The sequence below is a fragment of the Panthera onca genome, chromosome B2 (assembly GCF_046562875.1).
Source record: "Panthera onca isolate mPanOnc1 chromosome B2, mPanOnc1 haplotype 2, whole genome shotgun sequence".
NCBI classification, from domain to species: Eukaryota; Metazoa; Chordata; class Mammalia; order Carnivora; family Felidae; genus Panthera; species Panthera onca.
This window is the reverse complement of record NC_138343.1, coordinates 57,308,839-57,330,139: the sequence shown is the minus strand read 5'-3', so window position 1 is coordinate 57,330,139 and position 21,301 is coordinate 57,308,839. Positions and strand designations below refer to the sequence as shown.

Below are 21,301 nucleotides of genomic sequence, written 5' to 3'. Positions count from 1 at the left end.
GCCTAAGCCTCTACCTGTAAGTTCCAAATAGACAAGAATTTTTGTTTTCAGTTCCTCCCAGCACCAGAGTCTAACAGTCATTGGTGAACATGGGTGCTGACGTTCCTTTTGTTCCCTGAGTTATTCCCTACGCTGGTTCCTGGGTTCTGGCAGCACTTCTCTCTGCCACTCACTTGGTTCTCAGCGAACGCAGCGCCGTGGTTCTTACTCTAGCACACCTCACCTCTACCTGGGCCACAGCTCGCTCCTTATACATCTTCTGCCCATCCTTTATGACTAGTCTTATACACATAGTAAGTACTAAAAAAAGTTGTGTTTGTTTGTTTTTTAGAGAGAGAGAGAGCAGATACGCAGGTACTCAAGAGTGGTGGGGAGGGGCGCCTGGGTGGCTCAGTCGGTTGAGTGTCAGACTTGGGCTCAGGTCATGATCTCACAGCTTGTGAGTTCGAGCCCCCTGTTGGGCTCTGTGCTGACAGCCCGGAGCCTGGAGCCTGCTTCGGATTCTGTGTCTGCCTCTCTCTCTGCCCCTAACCCGCTTACATTCTGTCTCTGTCTCTCTGAAAAATCAATAAACATTTTAAAAAATTAATAAAAAAAAAATAGAGTGGTGGGGAGGGGGAGAGGGAAAGGGAGAAAGGGGGAGAGAGAGAGAGAGAGAGAGAGAGAGAGAGAGAGAGAATATCAAGCAGGCTTTGTCCCACAACCGTGAAATGATGACCTGAGCTGAAATCAAGTGCTGGATTTTTAACTGACTGAGCCACCCAGATGCCCCCAAAAATATTTTTTTAAGTTGATAACATGAATTTGGGTGAAGCATAAATGTGATTAGACTGCCAAAAATGCAGGAAAATATAGGAGTTTGAAATGAATATGTTCTTGGTAAATATGTATAGGCAAACATTAAGTCACTTTATTTTAATAAATAATTACTGGGTCAATAATAAACAAGAAGCCTGTAAAATATTTCTTATTTTCAATTATATACACATGTATTATTTCAGGAGCACTCTCATGAACTGATGACAGGAATGTAAATTGGTACAGTTATTATGGAGGGCAGGTTGGAATATGTATCCAAAGCCTAGAAGTCATGATGATATTTAAGTTTATCCCAAGGAAATGATCATAGATGTGCACAGAGATTTAGCTCTAAGAGTTTTATCACAGGGTTATTTGTAGACAGTGAAAAATGAAAAACATACTATCTCACAAGTGACTACAAGAATAAAGTATATTTTATCAAGTCAGTGTGAAATAACATTCAACCATTGTGTGTGAGATTGTGGAAGAGAAGTTAATGAGTATGGAATAAAAGGTTATTTATAGGCAGTTCTATTTGTGGAACTGTGGGCTATTATACATCTTGAATGACTTTCCCAAGTGGAAATGTTGAAATCTGAATAAGATAAAGTGTGTACTTTCAGAACACTATTACCTGAAGTGAAAACAACACATCTTTTATATCCCAAATGAAATGAAAGCAAGACTCTGGAAAGTGAGCATCAAGCTGGCTTTTGCCCTGAGTTCCTGCTAAAACACAAAGCATGTATAACATACCCTTTCAGGGCTGCACAGGTTACAGACATCTAATAGCATATTCCTCACAGGCCTCAGACTCCAAAGAGCTGCACCAGCAGTGTAAGAACAAAAGAAAAATAAACCTTATTTTAGACAAGGAGAAGGCAAGGAAATTTGCCTATCTTGAACCTTAATTTGAAGGGAAAGGTGTAAAATAGCAAAGCACTAAAAATAGCCAAGACACTCCCAAACAGAAAAACAAGATAGCAGAAGTTGTCACTCTAGTTATCAAGACCTATTATAAAGAAGGAGAAATTAGGGGTGCCTGGGTGGCTCAGTCAGTTAAGCGTCCGACTCTTGGTATCAGCTCAGGTCATGATCTAGGTTTTGAGTTCGAGCCCTGCATCCGCTTGGGATTCTCTGTCTTCCTCTCTCTCTCTGCTTCTGTCTCTCTCTCTCAAAATAAATAAACATTTAAAAAAAAAAAGAGGGAGAAATTAAGACAGTGTAGTATTAACAGAAAGTTAGAAAAGTACACTAATGGAACAGGATAAAGAGGCACAGGACAGTGCATATATGGACAGGGCTCACGAGTGGAAAAGGATGAAGTGGTCAATGAAGAGTGCTCAGACTATTGGTCATCCGTACGGAAAACTGTAATTGGATCTCTTAACTCCACAGCAAACATAAAAAATAATTTCAGATGTATTAAGACTTACATGTAACAGGAAAAAAATTATAATAGTCTGAGGAGACAACATAAACTAATAACTTTCTGACCTCGGAATAGGGAAAGCTTTCTTAAATAAGTCACAAGAAATGCAAACTGTAAAAGAAAACATTGAAATTTCAACTACAAAAAATAGGAATTTTTGCTCATGAGGTAATATAGTATTGACAATGTAGCAGCTACATGCATCAACATAGTGAATCCCAAAACATAATCCTGAGTGAAAGGCAGTAATTAAAGAATACATACAATATCATTTCATTTATATAAAGTTTTGTGAACGAGAAAACTAAAAACTCTGTTTTCCTCTAGGAGTTTTACAGTTCCAGGTCTTATATTTTATAATTCTTTAATCCATTTCAAGTTAATTTTTGTAGGTGACTAAAATAGGGATCCAGTTTCATTCTATTACGTGTAGATATCCAATTTTCCCAGCATTTTTCATGTTAAAATTTTCTTAGAGGAAGTAGTGGAAAGATACCTGCCAAGTGCTAAAAAAAAAAAATGTCAGCCTCACCATGGCCAGAGGTTACAGGTGATTTTGATTTTCTTCTTTGGTTTAATCTCAATTTTATGAAGCTCTTACCTATTGTTTCTATAAAATGATAGAGGTTGTTAATAATGTTTGCAGAAAGAGTGTTCATTTTCCTTCCTGACCCCTCCACGAGGCATATAATGTATTGATATTGACATATATTGTCATATTACCTAGAGGGGACTACAGAAGCTGCCCTCTATCCTCAGAATTTGTGAGGTTCTTCTAGCCTAAAGAAAAAAGGGAACTGAAGGTACTTCTGTTTTCTACCTGCCTTGTCTTGACTTGCTCGCTCTCAGAATTATACTATTGGTGATGCTCTCAACAATCCCAGCAGTGCTGTTCATGTCATCTGTGTCTGTAGTTTGCCAGTAAGTAAAAACCATTGTAATAAACTGAGAACAAGTGTGACCTGGAACTCATGGATGTATTCATAAATTTACTTTTGTTTCTCGCTGTCTTTTTAAACCTGCTTAGAAGGAGTCATCCTTTTCTTCAACCTGGATTAAAACCTGGGGAGGTCTTGGGGCTCAGTCGGTTGAGTGGCCGACTTCGGCTCAGGTCATGATCTCGCAGTTAGTGAGTTTGAGCCCCGCGTCGGGCTCTGTGCTGATAGCTGGGAGCCTGGAGCCTGGAGCCTGCTTCTGTTTCTGTGTCTCCCTCTCTCTCTGCCCCTCCCCTGTTCGCGCTCTGTCTCTCTCTGCCTTTCAAAAATTAATAAATGTTAAAAAAAATAAAATAAAAACATGGGGAGGTCTATTGAATTTTCTGCTCCAACTTAACTAATGGACACTTTCATTTCCAAATACCCTCTCAATGCATTAGTTCAGAGGGTCCACTTCAAAATACTAACAACACTTCACTCTTCATAACTGTTGGCCTAAACCCAGCCAGGGCTTACCACATGAACCGAAGGTCTGCAAAGAAGGCACGATCTGTTACTGCTGTCTTTCCTCAGTCTAGTGATTTCTGACTCAGCACCAATGCACCACATCCTGGAATGGGCTTCCTTGACTTGCACCATTGTCTGATGGTTTAGTGCTCCCTGGGCCTGGCAGGGACATAAAGTAACCGTTTCCATCATGTGCCCTTAGTGTAGGGTTGCCATATGAAGGGGGGGAAACACAGGACACCCAAATAAATTTGAATTCCAAGCACACAACAATTTTTAGTATATCTCAAATGTTGCTTGTCTGAAATTCAAATATTGCATGGGATATACTGAAAAATTATTCATTGTTTATCTCAACTTAATTAGATGTCCTACATTTTATCTGGCATCTCTACCTTTGCTCTTTTTTTAGGTTCTTCCCAATATTACTCTCTAAACCCAGACAAGGTCTGTCATCAAAATGGGAAGTCCCCTTTACCTCTTATATTCTGCCCCAGCCATAAACTGACTGCCTCTTACTGTTGAGGTCTCTTCAGCTACCAGGATACCCTCTGGGCAAGATCCCTTTTATATGTCCCCAAGCTGATCCTCAGTCGGAGTGCCACAACCCATCCCTGGGATTCACTGGCATCTGCCTGGCCTCTGGAGGGGTTCAAAGTACCTTTTGCAGCCCAAGGAGCTGGACCTACGTGCTCACCAATGTGAGGGAATGTATATCAAGCTGAATTTCTTTCCTCTAGGCTTAAGGTTAGGAGGCAGCAACTGTGTTCACTGCCTCTCCCTTGGTGGTGATGTGAGGCAGGGAGAGGGGACTGTTCTGTCCAAAGAAATGATTCTCTAAAATCTCTCTCAATATCCACATGCTGAACCTTTTAAAATTTTTGATGTGGAATCCATTAATCCTATAATCAGTCATTAGCTCACTTCCTTGACAGTTTGGATCCTGGTAGTTTGAATCATTACTTGCTTTGATGTACAAAATCTTTTCTATCTTGGAACCTCAGTGACAATTGCTGAGTTAACATCAGGATGATACACAGTGCATATCCATCTCTGCTCAAGTGCTCAAATCCTGCGGCCTTCTTTCTCAACCAACAGCTGTGACTGCCTCCCTGGGTGGAAAGGAGAACTCTGCACGGAGACAGTTTCCACCTGTGACCCTGAACATGACCCTCCACACCACTGTAGCAAAGGAGCAACTTGTGTTTCAATGCCTCATGGGTATACCTGTTCCTGTCCTCTGGGAACCACTGGAATCCACTGTGAACAAGGTAAGGCAGAATTTCAACTCCTGCTTGTTCACAAATTAAGTCAGTTTCCTTTTCAAAAAGACAATGGAAAATATATAATAATCCTCAGCTTGCATAAGATCTGGATTTCCTCCACATTTACAAGCGCACTACAGGATAGGAGGGAGTGGGTGGAATAGTTCAGTCTTGTTCTCTCCATCATAGAGACGAACCCAAGTCATTTCTCTGCTGTCCTCCTTGCAGCCCAATAGCACAAACTCATCTTCATGGAGCCCACTCACCTAACACTGGCAGGAGAAGAAATGTGGTTCTCTACTGCCCATCATCCCCAAACCACAAGCGACAACTCCACACCGCATTTAATGCTTTCTCCTCCTAGAACTTCCCTGACCATCTCTGCCTACCCCAGCCTTTACAGACAAGACTGGGTTAATAGAACGCTGCCACCTTTAAACCTCCTCAATCACACCATAACCCTCTGCTAAAGCTCTAGGAAGCCTAGAACAAGAGAACTTCTCAGGTGAACAGTGACCACAAGCACAAAGTCTAAATGGGGACTTTGGAAACTGAGTCCCATGGAAGAAATGAGGAAAGCATACACTGCTTAATATCTCAAGTCTTGCATGGGGCACTTGGGTGGTGGAGTTGGGTAACCATCCGACTTCAACTCAGGTCATGATCTCACAGTTCATGGGTTTGAGCCCTGTGTTGGTATCTGTGCTGACAGCTCAGAGCCTGGAGCCTGCTTTGGATTCTGTGTCTCCCTCTCTCTCTGCCCCTCCCCTGCTCGCAATCTGTCTGTCTCTCTCAAAATAAATAATAAAACTTTTTTTTTAACACATCTCAAGTCCTGCAGCTTCTAAAAATCAATACTTAATATTTCATTTTGTCATATTTGGTGTAGTTCTAAATTTCTCAGCAAAACTGGTCTAGAAGAAGACTCCATAACGCCATGTTCAGAGTCCTAACAATTCAGTTGTGTAACAGGCACAGTTGTGTTACTCTAAGGCTAATAGAATGGCCTGACTGAAGCTGCCCAGCCAGCCAGTCAGGATCCAGCTGCACAACTCAGGTGGGTCCTGTTGTTCATTTTGTTGCCACCTGCTGGCTGCTATCTTGTCTAGTTTAAATATCAGTAGGGATGATTCTGGATCTTGGGGCTGGCTGGGACTTAAAAACAGTGTGGCAAGGAATCCAAACTCGCAGTTAAGGAATATGATGAGATGAAGCCAGAAAAATAGGGGGACATAGAGTTTTACCTACTATCTCCTGGCTTCCTGAGATTGGAGAATCCACTATTATTCTATCCCACCTCACCCTCCATCCAGAAGATAAAGCTTTAGCCTTTATTTCCCCTATTTAGGAACAGAGGCTGGCATAGAAGGACAGGAACCAATCGTCAATTGTGTTATATACACCTTTGCATAATTTGGGGGGGGGGGAGGGTATTGTAATATATTCATATGTGTGGTAAGAACTAATTTAATCTCTCTCAGATCACTTTATCAAATATACTAATGCAAACATTTTTTATCCTATGTCCCTTGAGATTCTGTGAGTGTTTAACTCTCATCCAAAAGTCAAAAGTGTTAATAAATAGAAGACATTGGAGATTTAGAATACCAGTGATTTAGTGACAGAAATTTTTAATCATGTCTTAAGGTGTGACTATAAAATAATGAGATGCAGTTTTGTGCCTGGCTTATGGAAATCAGTCTTTTTCATAATGACATATGGCAGATCTTGATCTTTTTTAAATGCCTGTTCTTAGTTCCTAGAATTGCCACACTCCATCCTGGTATAGGAATTTTATTCATACTCTTTCCTCTGCCTTAAATGTTCTCGTGTTCCTCTCCACAGTCAGCTAACACTTATTTATCCTTCAGATTTCAACTCAGACTTTACTTCTTTAGGGAAGCATTCCCAGATTTCCTGTCATAGAACTGAGGGCAGTGACCATGCCTGTTTTTGTCTATTGTTGTTGAATCTCTATCACCCATCACATAGTGCAGATCAAAATATATATATACATTTCAACTTACTAGTTCTAAAATAATAAAAACTGATTGTGATAGTTTTCAAGAAATAGTTCCTGACTTTAGTGAAAAGTGAAGTACTTGAAACTTTACCGAGATGATGTATCTCTATTACTCCCAAAGAGATAGCTATTAGAAAGTGAAAGAAATAATAAGACAAGTTCACAGAAGGGCTAGTGACTATAACAATAGGGAAAGCTTAAAAGCTCAAATGATGAAAGCCTAGGGGATTAACCCAAAGTTTGAGTGGGTGTATATAAATAAATAATATTGGTATGTATATAAATAAATTATATAGAGAGATGGTAGATTAGAGAGGATAGATGATAGGTAGATAGATGAAAGAGATAATCAATAGATAGATGAGAGAGAGGGAAATAGTGACAATGATAAAATTATTTCATAGAGAGTTTACAAACTATGATAAAAGCTGCCAAAAAAATTATGTCACTCCCATAATTTTCCTTCTTCCTCTTCTATTTCCACATTCCAAGAAACCTTAAGTCTTAGAAACAAAATTAATTGAACTGCACGTGGAACCTCAGACTTACAGCTTTCATACCTGCCTAGTTTTATGACCACCTTTTTTTTTAAGTTTATTGATTTATTTTGAGAGAGAGAGAGAGGAAGAAAGAGGGTGCACAAGCAGGGGAGGAGCAGGAGAGAAAGAGGGAGAGAGAAAATCCCAAGCAGGCTCCACACTATCAGTACAGAGTCCCACTCGGGGCTTGATCCTATAACTCTGGGATCATGACCTGAGCCAAAATCAAGAGTCAGATGCTTAACCAACAGAGCCACTTAGGTGACCCATGACCATCTTTATTGTAAGTAAGCCCCACCCCTAATACAAATCAAAACTCATGTTTACAATCTCTGAATGAGAAGAAACCAAAATGCAATTGCTATTTAAGTCTGATGAAGCTGTGAAGGGTAGGGATGGTGAAACGGTGTCATTTGCCTCAAAAATGCAGTCTAGCATTAGTAACCTTTGTTCTTTTCTCCTTCCCTTGGAGTAATGCTTATAGAATGGATTATTCACTAAAATGTTAAAATTGGGTACCAGTTCCAGACCAGGTGTTGGAAATACTCCCTTAACAAGACAGCTGCCCAGCCTCCTAAAAGTTACATTCCAATAGGAGGAGTCAGGCAAACACCATATCCACCAATCAGTGAGGAAAGATACAGACTGAGTTAATGCCATAAAGGAAATAAAGCAGAAGGGGAGATAGAAAGCCATTGGAAGAGTACATTTTAGTTGGGATGGTCAGGATTGGACTCTTTTAAGTGGGACATTTGAGCTCATCTAGTGAGAATTAGCCACGTGTGAAGTCATGTGGGACAAGTACTCTAGGCAGAGGCTAAACCCAGTAATAGGAAAATAATATTATTTATTTGAGAGAGAGAAAGGCAGCCAGTATTCCCAGAATAGGAGATGGTATTATAAGATGACTTCGGAAAGGCAAGCAGAAGTCAGATCATACAGAGTCTTGGAAAACATGGTAAAGAATTTTAATTTCATGCTAACAAAATAAGACGCCTGTGAAGACTATAAGCGGGAGATTTGCATCCTGGTGCTTCAAGTAACTCGTGATTTCGTTTCTGCTGTTTAACTTTCTAAGCCTCAGTTTCATTATCTGTAAAGTGGCAATAGTAAGCGTGCCACCTATTTGCCACGTGCCCCGCCCTTCCTCCTACTCCCACCCCTCCCCCTCTCCTCTGTACCCCAGAGGCCCTCTCAGAGGATTGCATCGATGGGATCCCTTCCATTCTGCCTCCAGTTGAGTTTAGACAACAGAAGTCACCAGCAATTGTTGCGAGGAAGGAGAGTGAGACAGGGTATTTATTTCCCTAGATTTCTTGCCACTAGGTCACCAAAATTTACCTTTCCCCAAGGACACAGTTTCTGTCAGGAGATCCTCACCTTCTCCAGCTTCAGGCCTAAGAGTGAAAACAGCTCCCTATTGAGACAAAGCCCAGAGCAACACCCCAGCTCCTGCAGTTTCCCTGAACCCTGCCCACATCTTGGTAAATGGTCTTCATTCCCTTATTTTCAAACTACTCCACATGAGCATACCATCTATTCACTGCCAGGACCCTCACTGATATAATAACTATGATTTTGCCCACTTTACAAAATTCATGGGAGACAGTGTATATAACAGTTCTTTATTAAGTATAAAGTGCTATAAAATATAAAGTATTATTTTTTTCCTCTTGTTCTCAAGATCCAAAATTCAGACCAACACTCTTAATAAAATAATTGAGCCATATTATGTATTAAATCTACATTTTGGTATCAAGTGTTCCAGGAGTGTAGAATCACAGGACATCACCAATCATCTTCTAGTCCAACAGTATCAATTTATAAATGAGGAGACTAATGCTCAGAGAAATTAAATAATGTACCAAAAGTCTCAGAATCAAGTCTCTTGACTCTCAATCCAATTATTAATAGCTTCTTAATAATTAGTTAATAAATACAAGCACAGTATATCACCATCGAGTTCACTAACACTCTGTTTCTAGATCTTAGCAGTCCCTTATAATAGCCATTCCATAAGTAAATATGGCATAGGAATTAATAATGTAGAGGTAACATATTTATCAACAACTATCATACTCCAGTTATCTAAGAAAGCCTAATAAAGGAGCAATGTAATCATTAAAATTCAAATAACTTCAGAACTAAAATTTGTATTTGAATGAGTCATCAATGGGTAGGATTGAAAAGAACCTTAAAAATCACTTACTTAATCCCAACTCTTCTACTTCAAAAGAGGTAAAAATCAAAACTCTGAATTAGGGATGCCTGGGTGGTTCAGTCAATTAAGAGACTAACTCTTGAATTCAGCTCAGGTCGTGATCTCACATTTGTGAAATCCAGCCCTGCATGGGGCTCCAAGCTGAGCATGGAGACTGCTTGGGATTCTCTATCTCCCTCTCCCCCCCGCCCCTTCCAGTTTGCCTTCACGAGAACCCCCCCCTCAAAACCAAAACAAAACCAAGAACCTCTAAATTAGTGGGACTAAGAATTTAAGCTTTCACATGGCCAATCCAGTGAGTTTCCCATTACACTGTATTACCTACACTTATAATCAAAATATATAAACTACCAGTCACATGAAATGAGTAAAAACCTGTGCAGCCTGTGTTATGCAAAACTGGTTAATAAAATATCTTTGTCCCAGTATTTTAAATACTTGTAAGTATTTTTTAAATTTTATTTATTTATTTAGACAGCAGGAGAGAGGCAAAGGGAGAGAGAGAGAGAGAGATTGAGAGAATCCCAAGCAGGCTTCACACACACGCAGAACCCAACTCAGGGCTCTCATGAACCATGAGATCATGACCTAAGCCGAAATCAATAGTCGGATGCTTAACTGAGCCACCAGGGGCCCCAAAATAGTTAAGTATTTTAAAGTGTATGTATGTATCTGATCAAAGGGTTGCTGGGGGAAATTTTCTATACCAGCATTACAGTTTAAGTAGTAAAATTTGATTTTGTCTGTCCCTTACTCTTAAGATGTCTAACTAATGGGAAAGAGAGATCTTTCAAGTCCCTTAAAACATTTACCTGTAACTGTCAGAAAGAAAAATCCATTTAAGGACAAGAGAAGGAGAATTCGTGATTGGCATATTTTCTTTTCACCATGGCCCCAACCCAAACTCCTCAGGAATTCCAGAGGTATGGTGCTGTAGTAAGGAAAATATCAACAGACCACTTGAATTCGATGGCTTTAAGGGTCACCACCACCAAAAATGATTCCAAAATATCTGAGCCTAGTTCTAGAAGCACAGGAATTCACAATGTTCACATTATCTGGCCCAGAAACCAGCTCAGACTTGTGTTTTTTAAACACCCAAGGGACCCAAACCAGCTTTACAAATTAAACTGAAGATAAAGAAGGGTGGTCAGCAAACAACAGCATCTGGGTTCGACAGTTCACAGGACTATTGATCTTAATTTAGAAAGAAATAACAGGATAGGGTAAATGTTTTGCAATCCAGTTTGGTCATTAAAATATTCCATTTCCAGCAGAACTCTGGTTTACAATTATTTTGCAAGACAGGCAATATGCCAAGTTTCTTTTCTCGTACACTCAAATCTTGTTCCTTTGCTTTTGTGTGTGTGTGTGTGTGTGTGTGTTGTAGCTGTATTTCCTGTTAGAATCTGTGTTTTACAACTATACATATAACCTTTCCTGAATCATAAAATCTCTCCTCTGGATTTATTTTTCCCACATTATTGGTAAATTGCTTTTTCCTATTTACCACTAAATCTTAGCTATTGCATATTGGTGACATTTAGCCAAATGAGATTCTGTAATATGTGTGTTTTTACCTTTTAGTCTGGAAGATACAGAAAATGTTTCCATTTTTCTTACATTCTTTACATCTTTAGTGAAATTTTTTTTTCTCATTCATTTCTCATTCCCTAAGGTAAAGAAACCCACTCATATGCTGGCAGTTAGAATGAAACAAGCAAATATTCAAGCTACCTAGACAGTCTTAATGCCAAGAATACTTTATCGTCCCTAGCTTTCATTGAAATTAATTCAAGGTCATAGAGAAGCTCAGTTCTTCAAGCCTTCCTGACACACGGGGCGCCTTCCTGCCAAGTCTTTGGTTTTCCTGATAGTAAAGAAAAGGGTCCACAACACTATAGATGGCAATTTCAACAATCATTACTGTTTGCCTATTTTCAGATATTCATTTCCAGGTGCTTTTAGCTATGTGGTAATAGAGCAGGTAATCCACAAGCTTTCTTCATAGAAAAAAAAATGAATCGTAGTCTTTATTTATTTCCCCTACTTTTAATCCCATCTTATTAGTAAGGATGTGGTTATATGTATACTAGATCCTCTATCTCTACAATTTTATAATACTAGTAAAAAATAAACAGGAACTAGCTATAATCCCTAGGAACACATATTTTAATTATTTAATCTTCTTTCTGTGTCCTTCAATACAACCTGCTAAATCATAAATTAAACTCAGTAAGGCAGTGAATTATATATAACAATTCTAATGTTTATGTGAACATTAAGCTTTTTGAGTGTCCAAAGGAATAGAAGTTGCAGGTGAGTCCTAGTAGAAAGAAACAGACACAACTGCTTTTTCCTAACCTTGGACTTTGGACAAGTTAAGTTAGCTCTCCAGAACATGAGGCTTCTCAAGTGTGAAAAAAAGGTGAAAAACGAATATGTGAAAATCTCTGTTTGGAGGAAATTTTTGGCCAAAGTCTGGAGAGTCCATTCTCTTTGTCAAGTCCTAAGTTAATGATTACTACTTTTTATAAGGTAGTGAGTGAAAGTTAAAAACTATTAGGAGACAGACATCTATGAGAGGTTTTTCTTCAACAAAGTCCTTTTGATTTTGTATTCAAGATAACATTAAGTAATAAACAGCACTCACAATGAATCTTCAGCTCTCTACTGCTAATGTTTCCTCCCTTGAAATGTTTTACATGTTTAAACATAAATACCCTGTTCCCTGCAATGAAAAAAAATGTTTTTGCTTACAGTCAATTTCTGTGGCTAGGGCTTGGTTGCCTCTTCCCCCATGGCAGGTTTGTGCACCTTCTTTTAATATGAAATGATGCACAGTGCTAAGATCCAACCACAAACTTTACTTTCTAGTTTGGGGAACTAAGAGACAGGCTCCCTCTAGTTTCTACTAGAAATATTGAAAAGTGACAAGCAAACTAAAGTTTTCACAATCGCTAAAGATACAAAGATTGCAAAATATTGTTCTATGTTCTTTTGTTAAAGTCTGTACACTTTATCTTAAGAAAAATTTAAAAAGCAAACCTCCCTGTACCATGCTGTTCTAGTGGCCAAGGAATATCACAAGGCAACGGTCAAGAAAGCCCAGTGGTCTGAGAGGCAAAATTGTCTAAGAGTCTCCTAACACACCTCATGATGAGGTGTCACTGAAATAAAAGAGGCCAGCACAGTACCTAGTACACAAGAAGCACTCCATAAATGATTAGCCCCATCCTACAGATGAAGAAGAAAGTACTAGATTACACTTATGTTAAATGTAGACAACGTCCACATAGATATTTTGATCAATTTTATTTTAAAAATAGGAGTTAGTCTTAAATATTCTTTTTTTTTTTTTTTTTTTTGGTGTGTATTTATTATTGAGAGAGAGAGCACAAGTCGGGAGAGGCAGAGAGACAGGGGGAACAAGGATCCAAACTGGGCTCTGTGCTGACAGCAAAGAGCCCGATGAAGGGCTCAAGCTTACAAACCATGAGATCATGACCTGAGCCGAAGTCAAATGCTTAACTGACTGAGCCACCCAGGCACCCCAAGTTATTCTTAAGTTAGAATATTTTATTTTTTTTAACTTGTTTTATTTTTTATTTTTTTAAATTTACATCCAAATTAGTTAGCATACAGTGCAACAGTGATTTCAGGAGTAGGTTCCTTAGTGACCCTTACCCATTTAGCCCATCCCCCCTCCCACAACCCCTCCAGTAACCCTGTTTGTTCTACATATTTATGAGTCTCTTCTGTTTTTCCCCCTCCCTGTTTTTATATTATTTTTGTTTCCCTTCCCTTATATTCATCTGTTTTGTCTCTTAAAGTCCTCATGAGTGAAGTCATATGATTTTTCTCTTTCTCTGACTGACTAATTTCACTTAGAATAATACCCTCCAGTTCCATCCACATAGTTGCAAATGGCAAGATTTCATTCTTTTTGATTGCTGAGTAATATTCCATTGCATATATATACATCTTCTTTATCCATTCATCCATCGATGGACATTTGGGCTCTTCCATACTTTGGCTATTGTTGATAGTGCTGCTATAAACATGGGGGTGCATGTGTCCCTTTGAAACAGCACACCTGTATCCCTTGGATAAATGCCTAGTAGTGCAATTGCTGGGTTGTAGGGTAGTTCTATTTTTAGTTTTTTGAGGAACCTCCATACTGTTTTCCAGAGTGGCTGCACCAGCTTGCATTGCCACCAACAATGCAAGAGATCCTCTTTCTCCGCATCCTTGCCAACATCTGTTGTTGCCTGAGTTATTAATGTTAGCCATTCTGACAGGTATAAGGTGGTATCTCATTGTGGTTTTGATTTATATTTCCCTGATGATGAGTGATGTTGAGCATTTTTTCATGTGTCGGTTGACCATCTGGATGTCTTCTTTGGAGAAGTGTCTATTCATGTCTTTTGCCCATTTCTTCACTGGATTATTTGTTTTTTGGGTGTGGAGTTTGATAAGCTCTTTATAGATTTTGGACACTAACCCTTTATCTGATATGTCATTTACAAATATCTTTTCCCATTCTGTCAGTTGCCTTTTAGTTTTGTTGATTGTTTCCTTCGCTGTGCAAAAGCTTTTTATCTTGATGAGGTCCCAGTAGCTCATTTTTGCTTTTGTTTCCCTTGCCTCTGGAGACGTGTTGGGTAAGAAGTTATGCAGGCAAGATCAAAGAGGTTTTTGCCTGCTTTCTCCTCGAGGATTTTGATGGCTTCCTGTCTTACATTGAGGTCTTTCATCCATTTTGAGTTTATTTTTGTGTATGGTATAAGAAAGTGGTCCAGGTTCATTCTTCTGCATGTTGCTGTCCAGTTTTCCCAGCACCACTTGCTGAAGAGACTGTCTTTATTCCATTGGATATTCTTTCCTGCTTTGTCAAAGATTAGTTGGCCATACATTTGTGGGTCCATTTCTGGGTTCTCTATTCTGTTCCATTGATCTGAGTGTCTGTTCTTGTGCCAGTACCATACTGTTTTGATTATAGCTTTGTAATGTAGCCTGAAGTCTGCGATTGTGATACCTCCTGCTTTGGTTTTCTTTTTCAAGATTGCTTTGGCTATTCAGGGTCTTTTCTAGTTCCATACAAATTTTAGGATTATATGTTCTAGCTCTGTGAAGAATGCTGGTGTTATTTTGATAGGCATTTCATTGAATATGTAGATTGCTTTGGGTAATATCAACATTTTAACAATATTTGTTCTTCCTATCCAGGAGCATAGAATCTTTTTCCATTTTGTTTGTGTCTTCTTCAGTTTCTTTCATAAACTTTCTATAGTTTTCAGTGTATAGATTTTTCACCTCTTTGGTTAGATTTATTCCTAGGTATTTTATGTTTTTTTTGTGCAACTGTAAATGGGATCGATTCCTTGATTTCTCTGTCACTTCATTGTTGGTGTATAGGAATGCAACCTATTTCTGTGCATTGATTTTATATCCTGCAACTTTGCTGAATTCATGAATTCACTGCTAGAAGCAGTTTTTCAGTGGAATCTTTTGGGTTTTCCATATAGAGTATCATGTCATCTGCAAAGAGTGAAAGTTTGACCTCCTCCTGGCTGATTTGGATGCCTTTTATTTCTTTGTGTTTTCTGATTGCAGAGGCTAAGACTTCCAATACTATGTTGAATAACAGTGGTGAGAGTGGACATCCCTGTCTTGTTCCTGACCTTAGGGGGAAAGCTGTCAGTTTTTCCCCATTGAGGATGATAATTAGCGTTGAGTCATTCATATATGCCTTTTCTCGAGGTATGCTCCTTCTATCCCTACTTTCTTGAGGGTCTTTATCAAGAAAGGATGCTGTATTTTGTCAAATGCTTTCTCTGCATCTATTGAGAGGATCATATGGTTCTTGTCCTTTCTTTTATTGATGTGATGAATCACGTTAATTTTTTTTGCAGATATTGAACCAGCCCTGCATCCCAGGTATAAATCCCGCTTAGTCGTGGTGACTAATTTTTTTAATGTATTGGTGCATCTGGTTGGATAATATCTTGTTGAGGATTTTTGCATCCATGTTCATCAGGGAAATTGGTCTATAGTTCTCCTTTTTAGTGGGGTCTCTGGTTTTGGAATCAAGGTAATTCTGGCTTCATAGAAAGAGTTTGGAAGTTTTCCTTCCATTTCTATTTTTAGAACAGTTTCAAGAGAATAGGTGTTAACTCTTCCTTAAATGTTTGGTAGAATTCCCCTGGAAAGCCATCTGGCCCTGGACTCTTGTTTTTTGGCAGATTTTTGATTACTAGTTCGATTTCCTTACTGGTTATGGGTCTGTTCAAATTTTCTATTTCTTCCTGTTTCAATTTTGGTAGTGTATATGTTTCTAGGAATTTGTTCATTTCTTCCAGATTGCCCATTTTATTGGCATATAATTGCTCATAATATTCTCTTATTATTGTTTTTATTTCTGCTGTGTTGGTTGTGATCTCTCCTCTTTCATTCTGGATTTTATTTATTTGGGTCCTTTCCTTTGTCTTTTTGGTCAAACTGGCTAGTGGTTTATCAAGTTTGTTAATTCTTTCAAAGAACCAGCTTCTGGTTTCATTGATCTGTTGTACTGTTTTTTTATTGGTTTTGATAGCATTAATTTCTGCTCTAATCTTTTATTATTTCCTGTCTTCTGCTGGTTTGGGGTTTTATATGCTGTTCTTTTGGCAGCTCCTTAAGGCATAAGGTTAGGTTGTGTATCTGAGATCTTTCTTCCTTCTTTAGGAAGGCCTGGATTGCTATATACTTTCCTCTTATGACCACCTTTGCTGCATCCCAGAGGTTTTGGGTTGTGGTGTTATCATTTTCATTGGCTTCCATATACTTTTTAATTTCCTCTTTAACTTCTTGGTTGGCCCATTCATTATATAGAAGGATGTTCTTCAGTCTCCAAGTATTTGTTACCTTTCCAAATTTTTTCTTGTGGTTGATTTTGAGTTTCATAGTGTTGTGGTCTGAAAATATGCACAGAATCATTTCGAACTTTTTATACTTACTTAGGGCTGATTTGTATCCCAGTATATGGTCTATTCTGGAGAATGTTCCATGTCCACTGGAGAAGAATGTATATTCTGCTGCTTTAGGATGAAATGTTCTGAATGTATCTGTTAAGTCCGTCTAGTCCAGTGTATCATTCAAAGCCATTGTTTCCTTGTTGGTTTTTTGATTAGATGATCTGTCCATTGCTGTGAGTGGGGTGTTGAAGTCTCTTATTATTATGATATTACTATCGATGAGTTTTTTATGTTTGTGATTAGTTGATTTATATATTTGGGTGCTACCACATTTGGCAGATAAATGTTTACAATTGTTAGGTCTTTTTGGTGGATAGACCCCTTGATTATGATATAATGCCCTTCTGCACCTCTTGATATGGTCTTTATTTTATTTTATTTTTTTTAAGTTTTATTTGGTAAAATATATATCACATAACACTTGACATTTAAACCATTTTAAGTGTATAATTCAGGGCCATAAAGTACATTCCCAATGTTGTACAACCATCACCATTGTCTACTTCCAAAATATTTTCATCCCCCCAAAGAGAAACTATAACCACTAAGCAGTAACTCTGTTCATTATCCCCCAGCCCCTGATAACCTCTGTTCCATTTTCTGTCTTTATAAATTTGCCTGTTCTAGATATTTCATGTACGTGAAATGTTATTTTTCTTTTTTTTCAATATATGAAATTTGTTGTCAAATTGGTTTCCATACAACACCCAGTGCTCATCCTAAAAGGTGCCCTCCTCAATACCTATCACCCACTCTCCCCTCCCCCCACCCCCCATCAACCCTCAGTTTGTTCTCAGTTTTTAACAGTCTCTTATGCTTTGGCTCTCTCCCACTCTAACCTCTTTTTTTTTTCCTTCCCCTCCCCCATGGGTTTCTGTTAAGTTTCTCAGGATCCACATAAGAGTGAAACCATATGGTATCTGTCTTTCTCTGTATGGCTTATTTCACTTAGCATCACACTCTCCAGTTCCATCCACGTTGCTACAAAGGGCCATATTTCATTCTTTCTCATTGCCACGTAGTCCTCCATTGTGTATATAAACCACAATTTCTTTATCTATTCATCAGTTTATGGACATGTAGGCTCTTTCCATAATTTGGCTATTGTTGAGAGTGCTGCTATAAACATTGGGGTACAAGTGCCCCTATGCATCAGTACTCCTGTATCCCTTGGATAAATTCCTAGCAGTGCTATTGCTGGGTCATAGGGTAGGTCTATTTTTAATTTTTTGAGGAACCTCCACACTGTTTTCCAGAGTGGCTACACCATTTTGCATTCCCACCAACAGTGCAAGAGGGTTCCCGTTTCTTCACATCCTCTCCAGCATCTATAGTGTCCTGATTTGCTCATTTTGGCCACTCTGATGGGCGTGAGGTGATATCTGAGTGTGGTTTTGATTTGTATTTCCCTGATGAGGAGCAACGTTGAGCATCTTTACATGTGACTGTTGGCCATTTGGATGTCTTCTTTAGAGAAGTGTCTATTCATGTTTTCTGCCCATTTCTTCACTGGATTATTTGTTTTTCGGGTGTGGAATTTGGTGAGCTCCTTATAGATTTTGGATACTAGCCCTTTGTCCGATATGGCATTTGCAAATATCTTTTCCCATTCTGTTGGTTGCCTTTTAGTTTTGTTGGTTGTTTCCTTTGCTGTGCAGAAGCTTTTTATCTTCATAAGGTCCCAGTAGTTCATTTTTGCTTTTAATTCCCTTGCCTTTGGGGATGTGTCAAGTAAGAGATTGCTATGGCTAAGGTCAGAGAGGTCTTTTCCTGCTTTCTCTTCTAGGGTTTTGATGGTTTCCTGTCTCACATTCAGGTCCTTTATCCATTTTGAGTTTATTTTTGTGAATGGTGTGAGAAAGTGGTCTAGTTTCAACCTTCTGCATGTTGCTGTCCAGTTCTCCCAGCACCATTTGTTAAAGAGACTGTCTTTTTTCCATTGGATGTTCTTTCCTGCTTTGTCAAAGATGAGTTGGCCATACGTTTGTGGGTCTAGTTCTGGGGTTTCTATTCTATTCCATTGGTCTGTGTGTCTGTTTTTGTGCCAATACCATGCTGTCTTGATGATGACAGCTTTGTAGTAGAGGCTAAAGTCTGGGATTGTGATGCCTCCTGCTTTGGTCTTCTTCTTCAAAATTACTTTGGCTATTCGGGGCCTTTTGTGGTTCCATATGAATTTTAGGATTGCTTGTTCTAGCTTCGAGAAGAATGCTGGTGCAATTTTGATTGGGATTGCATTGAATGTGTAGATAGCATTGGGTAGTATTGACATTTTGACAATATTTATTCTTCCAATACATGAGCACGGAATGTTTTTCCATTTCTTTATATCTTCTTCAATTTCCTTCATAAGCTTTCTATAATAATTTTCAGCATACAGATCTTTTACATCTTTGGTTAGATTTATCCCTATGTACTTTATGCTTCTTGGTGCAATTGTGAATGGGACCAGTTTCTTTATTTGTCTTTCTTTTGCTTCATTATTAGTGTATAAGAATGCAACTGATTTCTGTACATTGATTTTGTATCCTGCAACTTTGCTAAATTCATGTATCAGTTCTACCAGACTTTTGGTGGAGTCTGTTGGATTTTCCATGTATAGTATCATGTCATCTGCAAAAAGTGAAAGCTTGACTACATCTTTGCCAATTTGGATGCCTTTGATTTCCTTTTGTTGTCTGATTGCTGATGCTAGCACTTCCAACACTATGTTAAACAACAGCGGTGAGAGTGGACATCCCTGTCGTGTTCCTGATCTCAGGGAAAAAGCTCTCAGTTTTTCCCCATTGAGGATGATATTAGCTGTGGGCTTTTCATAAATGGCTTTTATGATGTTTAAGTATGTTCCTTCTATCCTGACTTTCTTGAGGGTTTTTATTAAGAAAGGATGCTGAATTTTGTCAAATGCTTTTTCTGCATCGATTGACAGGATCATATGGTTCTTATATTTTCTTTTATTAATATGATGTGTCATGTTGATTGATTTGCAAATGTTGAACCAGCCCTGCATCCCAGGAATGAATCCCACTTGATCATGGTGAATAATTCTTTTTATAAGCTGTTGAATTTGATTTGTTAGTATCTTATTGAGAATTTTTGCATCCATATTCATCAGGGATATTGGCCTGTAGTTCTCTTTTTTTACTGGGTCTCTGGTTTAGGAATCAAAGTAATACTGGCTTCATAGAATGAGTCTGGAAGTTTTCATTCCCTTTCTATTTCTTGGAATAGCTTGAGAAGGATAGGTATTATCTCTGCTTTAAATGTCTGGTAGAATTCCCCAGGGAAGCCATCTGGTCCTGGACTCTTATTTGTTGGGAGATTTTTGATAACCGATTCAATTTCTTTGCTGGTTATGGGTCTTTTCAAGCTTTCTATTTCCTCCTGTTTGAGTTTTGGAAGTGTGTGGGTGTTTAGGAATTTATCCATTTCTTCCAGGTTGTCCAGTTTGTTCGCATGTAATTTTTCATAGTAATCCCTGATAATTGCTTGTATTTCTGAGGGATTGGTTGTAATCATTCCATTTTCATTCATGATATTATCTATTTGGGTCATCTCCCTTTTCTTTTTGAGAAGCCTGGCTAGAGGTTTAGCAATTTTGTTTATTTTTTCAAAAAACCAACTCTTGGTTTCATTGATCTGCTCTACAGTTTTTTTAGATTCTATATTGTTTATTTCTGCTCTGTCCTTTATTATTTCTCTTCTGCTGGGTTTGGGGTGTCTTTGCTGCTCTGCTTCTATTTCCTTTAGATTTTGTATTTGGGATTTTTCTTGTTTCTTGAGATAGGCCTGGATTGCAATGTATTTTCCTCTCAGGACTGCCTTTGCTGCATCCCAAAGCGTTTGGATTGTTGTATTTTCATTTTCGTTTGTTTCCATATATTTTTTAATTTCTTCTCTAATTGCCTGGTTGACCCACTCATTCGTTAGTAGGGTGTTCTTTAACCTCCATGCTTTTGGGGTTTTTCCAGACTTTTTCCTGTGGTTGATTTCAAGCTTCATAGCATTGTGGTCTGAAAGTATGCATGGTATGATCTCAATTCTTGTATACTTATGAAGGGCTGTTTTTGTGACCCAGTATGTGATCTATCTTGGAGAATGTTCCATGTGCACTCGAGAAGAAAGTATGTTCTGTTGCTTTGGGATGCAGAGTTCTAAATATATCTGTCAAGTCCATCTGATCCAATGTATCATTCAGGGCCCTTGTTTCTTTATTGACCGTATGTCTAGATGATCTATCCATTTCTGTAAGTGGAGTGTTAAAGTCCCCTGCAATTACCACATTCTTATCAATAAAGTTGCTTATGTTTATGAGTAATTGTTTTATATATTTGCGGGCTCCCGTATTTGGCGCATAGACATTTATAATTGTTAGCTCTTCCTGATGGATAGACCCTATAATTATTATATAATGCCCTTATTCATCTCTTGTTTCAGCCTTTAATTTAAAGTCTAGTTTGTCTGATATAAGTATGGCTACTCCAGCTTTCTTTTGGCTTCCAGTAGCATGATAAATAGTTCTCCATCCCCTCACTCTCAATCTGAAGGTGTCCTCAGGTCTA

The 21,301-nt window shown here is 38.5% G+C and overlaps 1 protein-coding gene across 2 annotated transcripts in view; it reads left to right on the top strand.

The window, feature by feature from the left end:
• The window catches only part of LOC132667946 (protein eyes shut homolog), a 577,410-nt gene that overhangs the window by 532,268 nt on the left and 23,841 nt on the right, over nt 1-21,301 (top strand). For both annotated transcript variants that reach the window (XM_060617196.3, XM_078447046.2), the window contains one exon: nt 4,774-4,946. In XM_060617196.3, the coding sequence (XP_060473179.3) occupies nt 4,774-4,946 (173 nt within the window). The remainder of the gene's footprint in view (nt 1-4,773; nt 4,947-21,301) is intronic.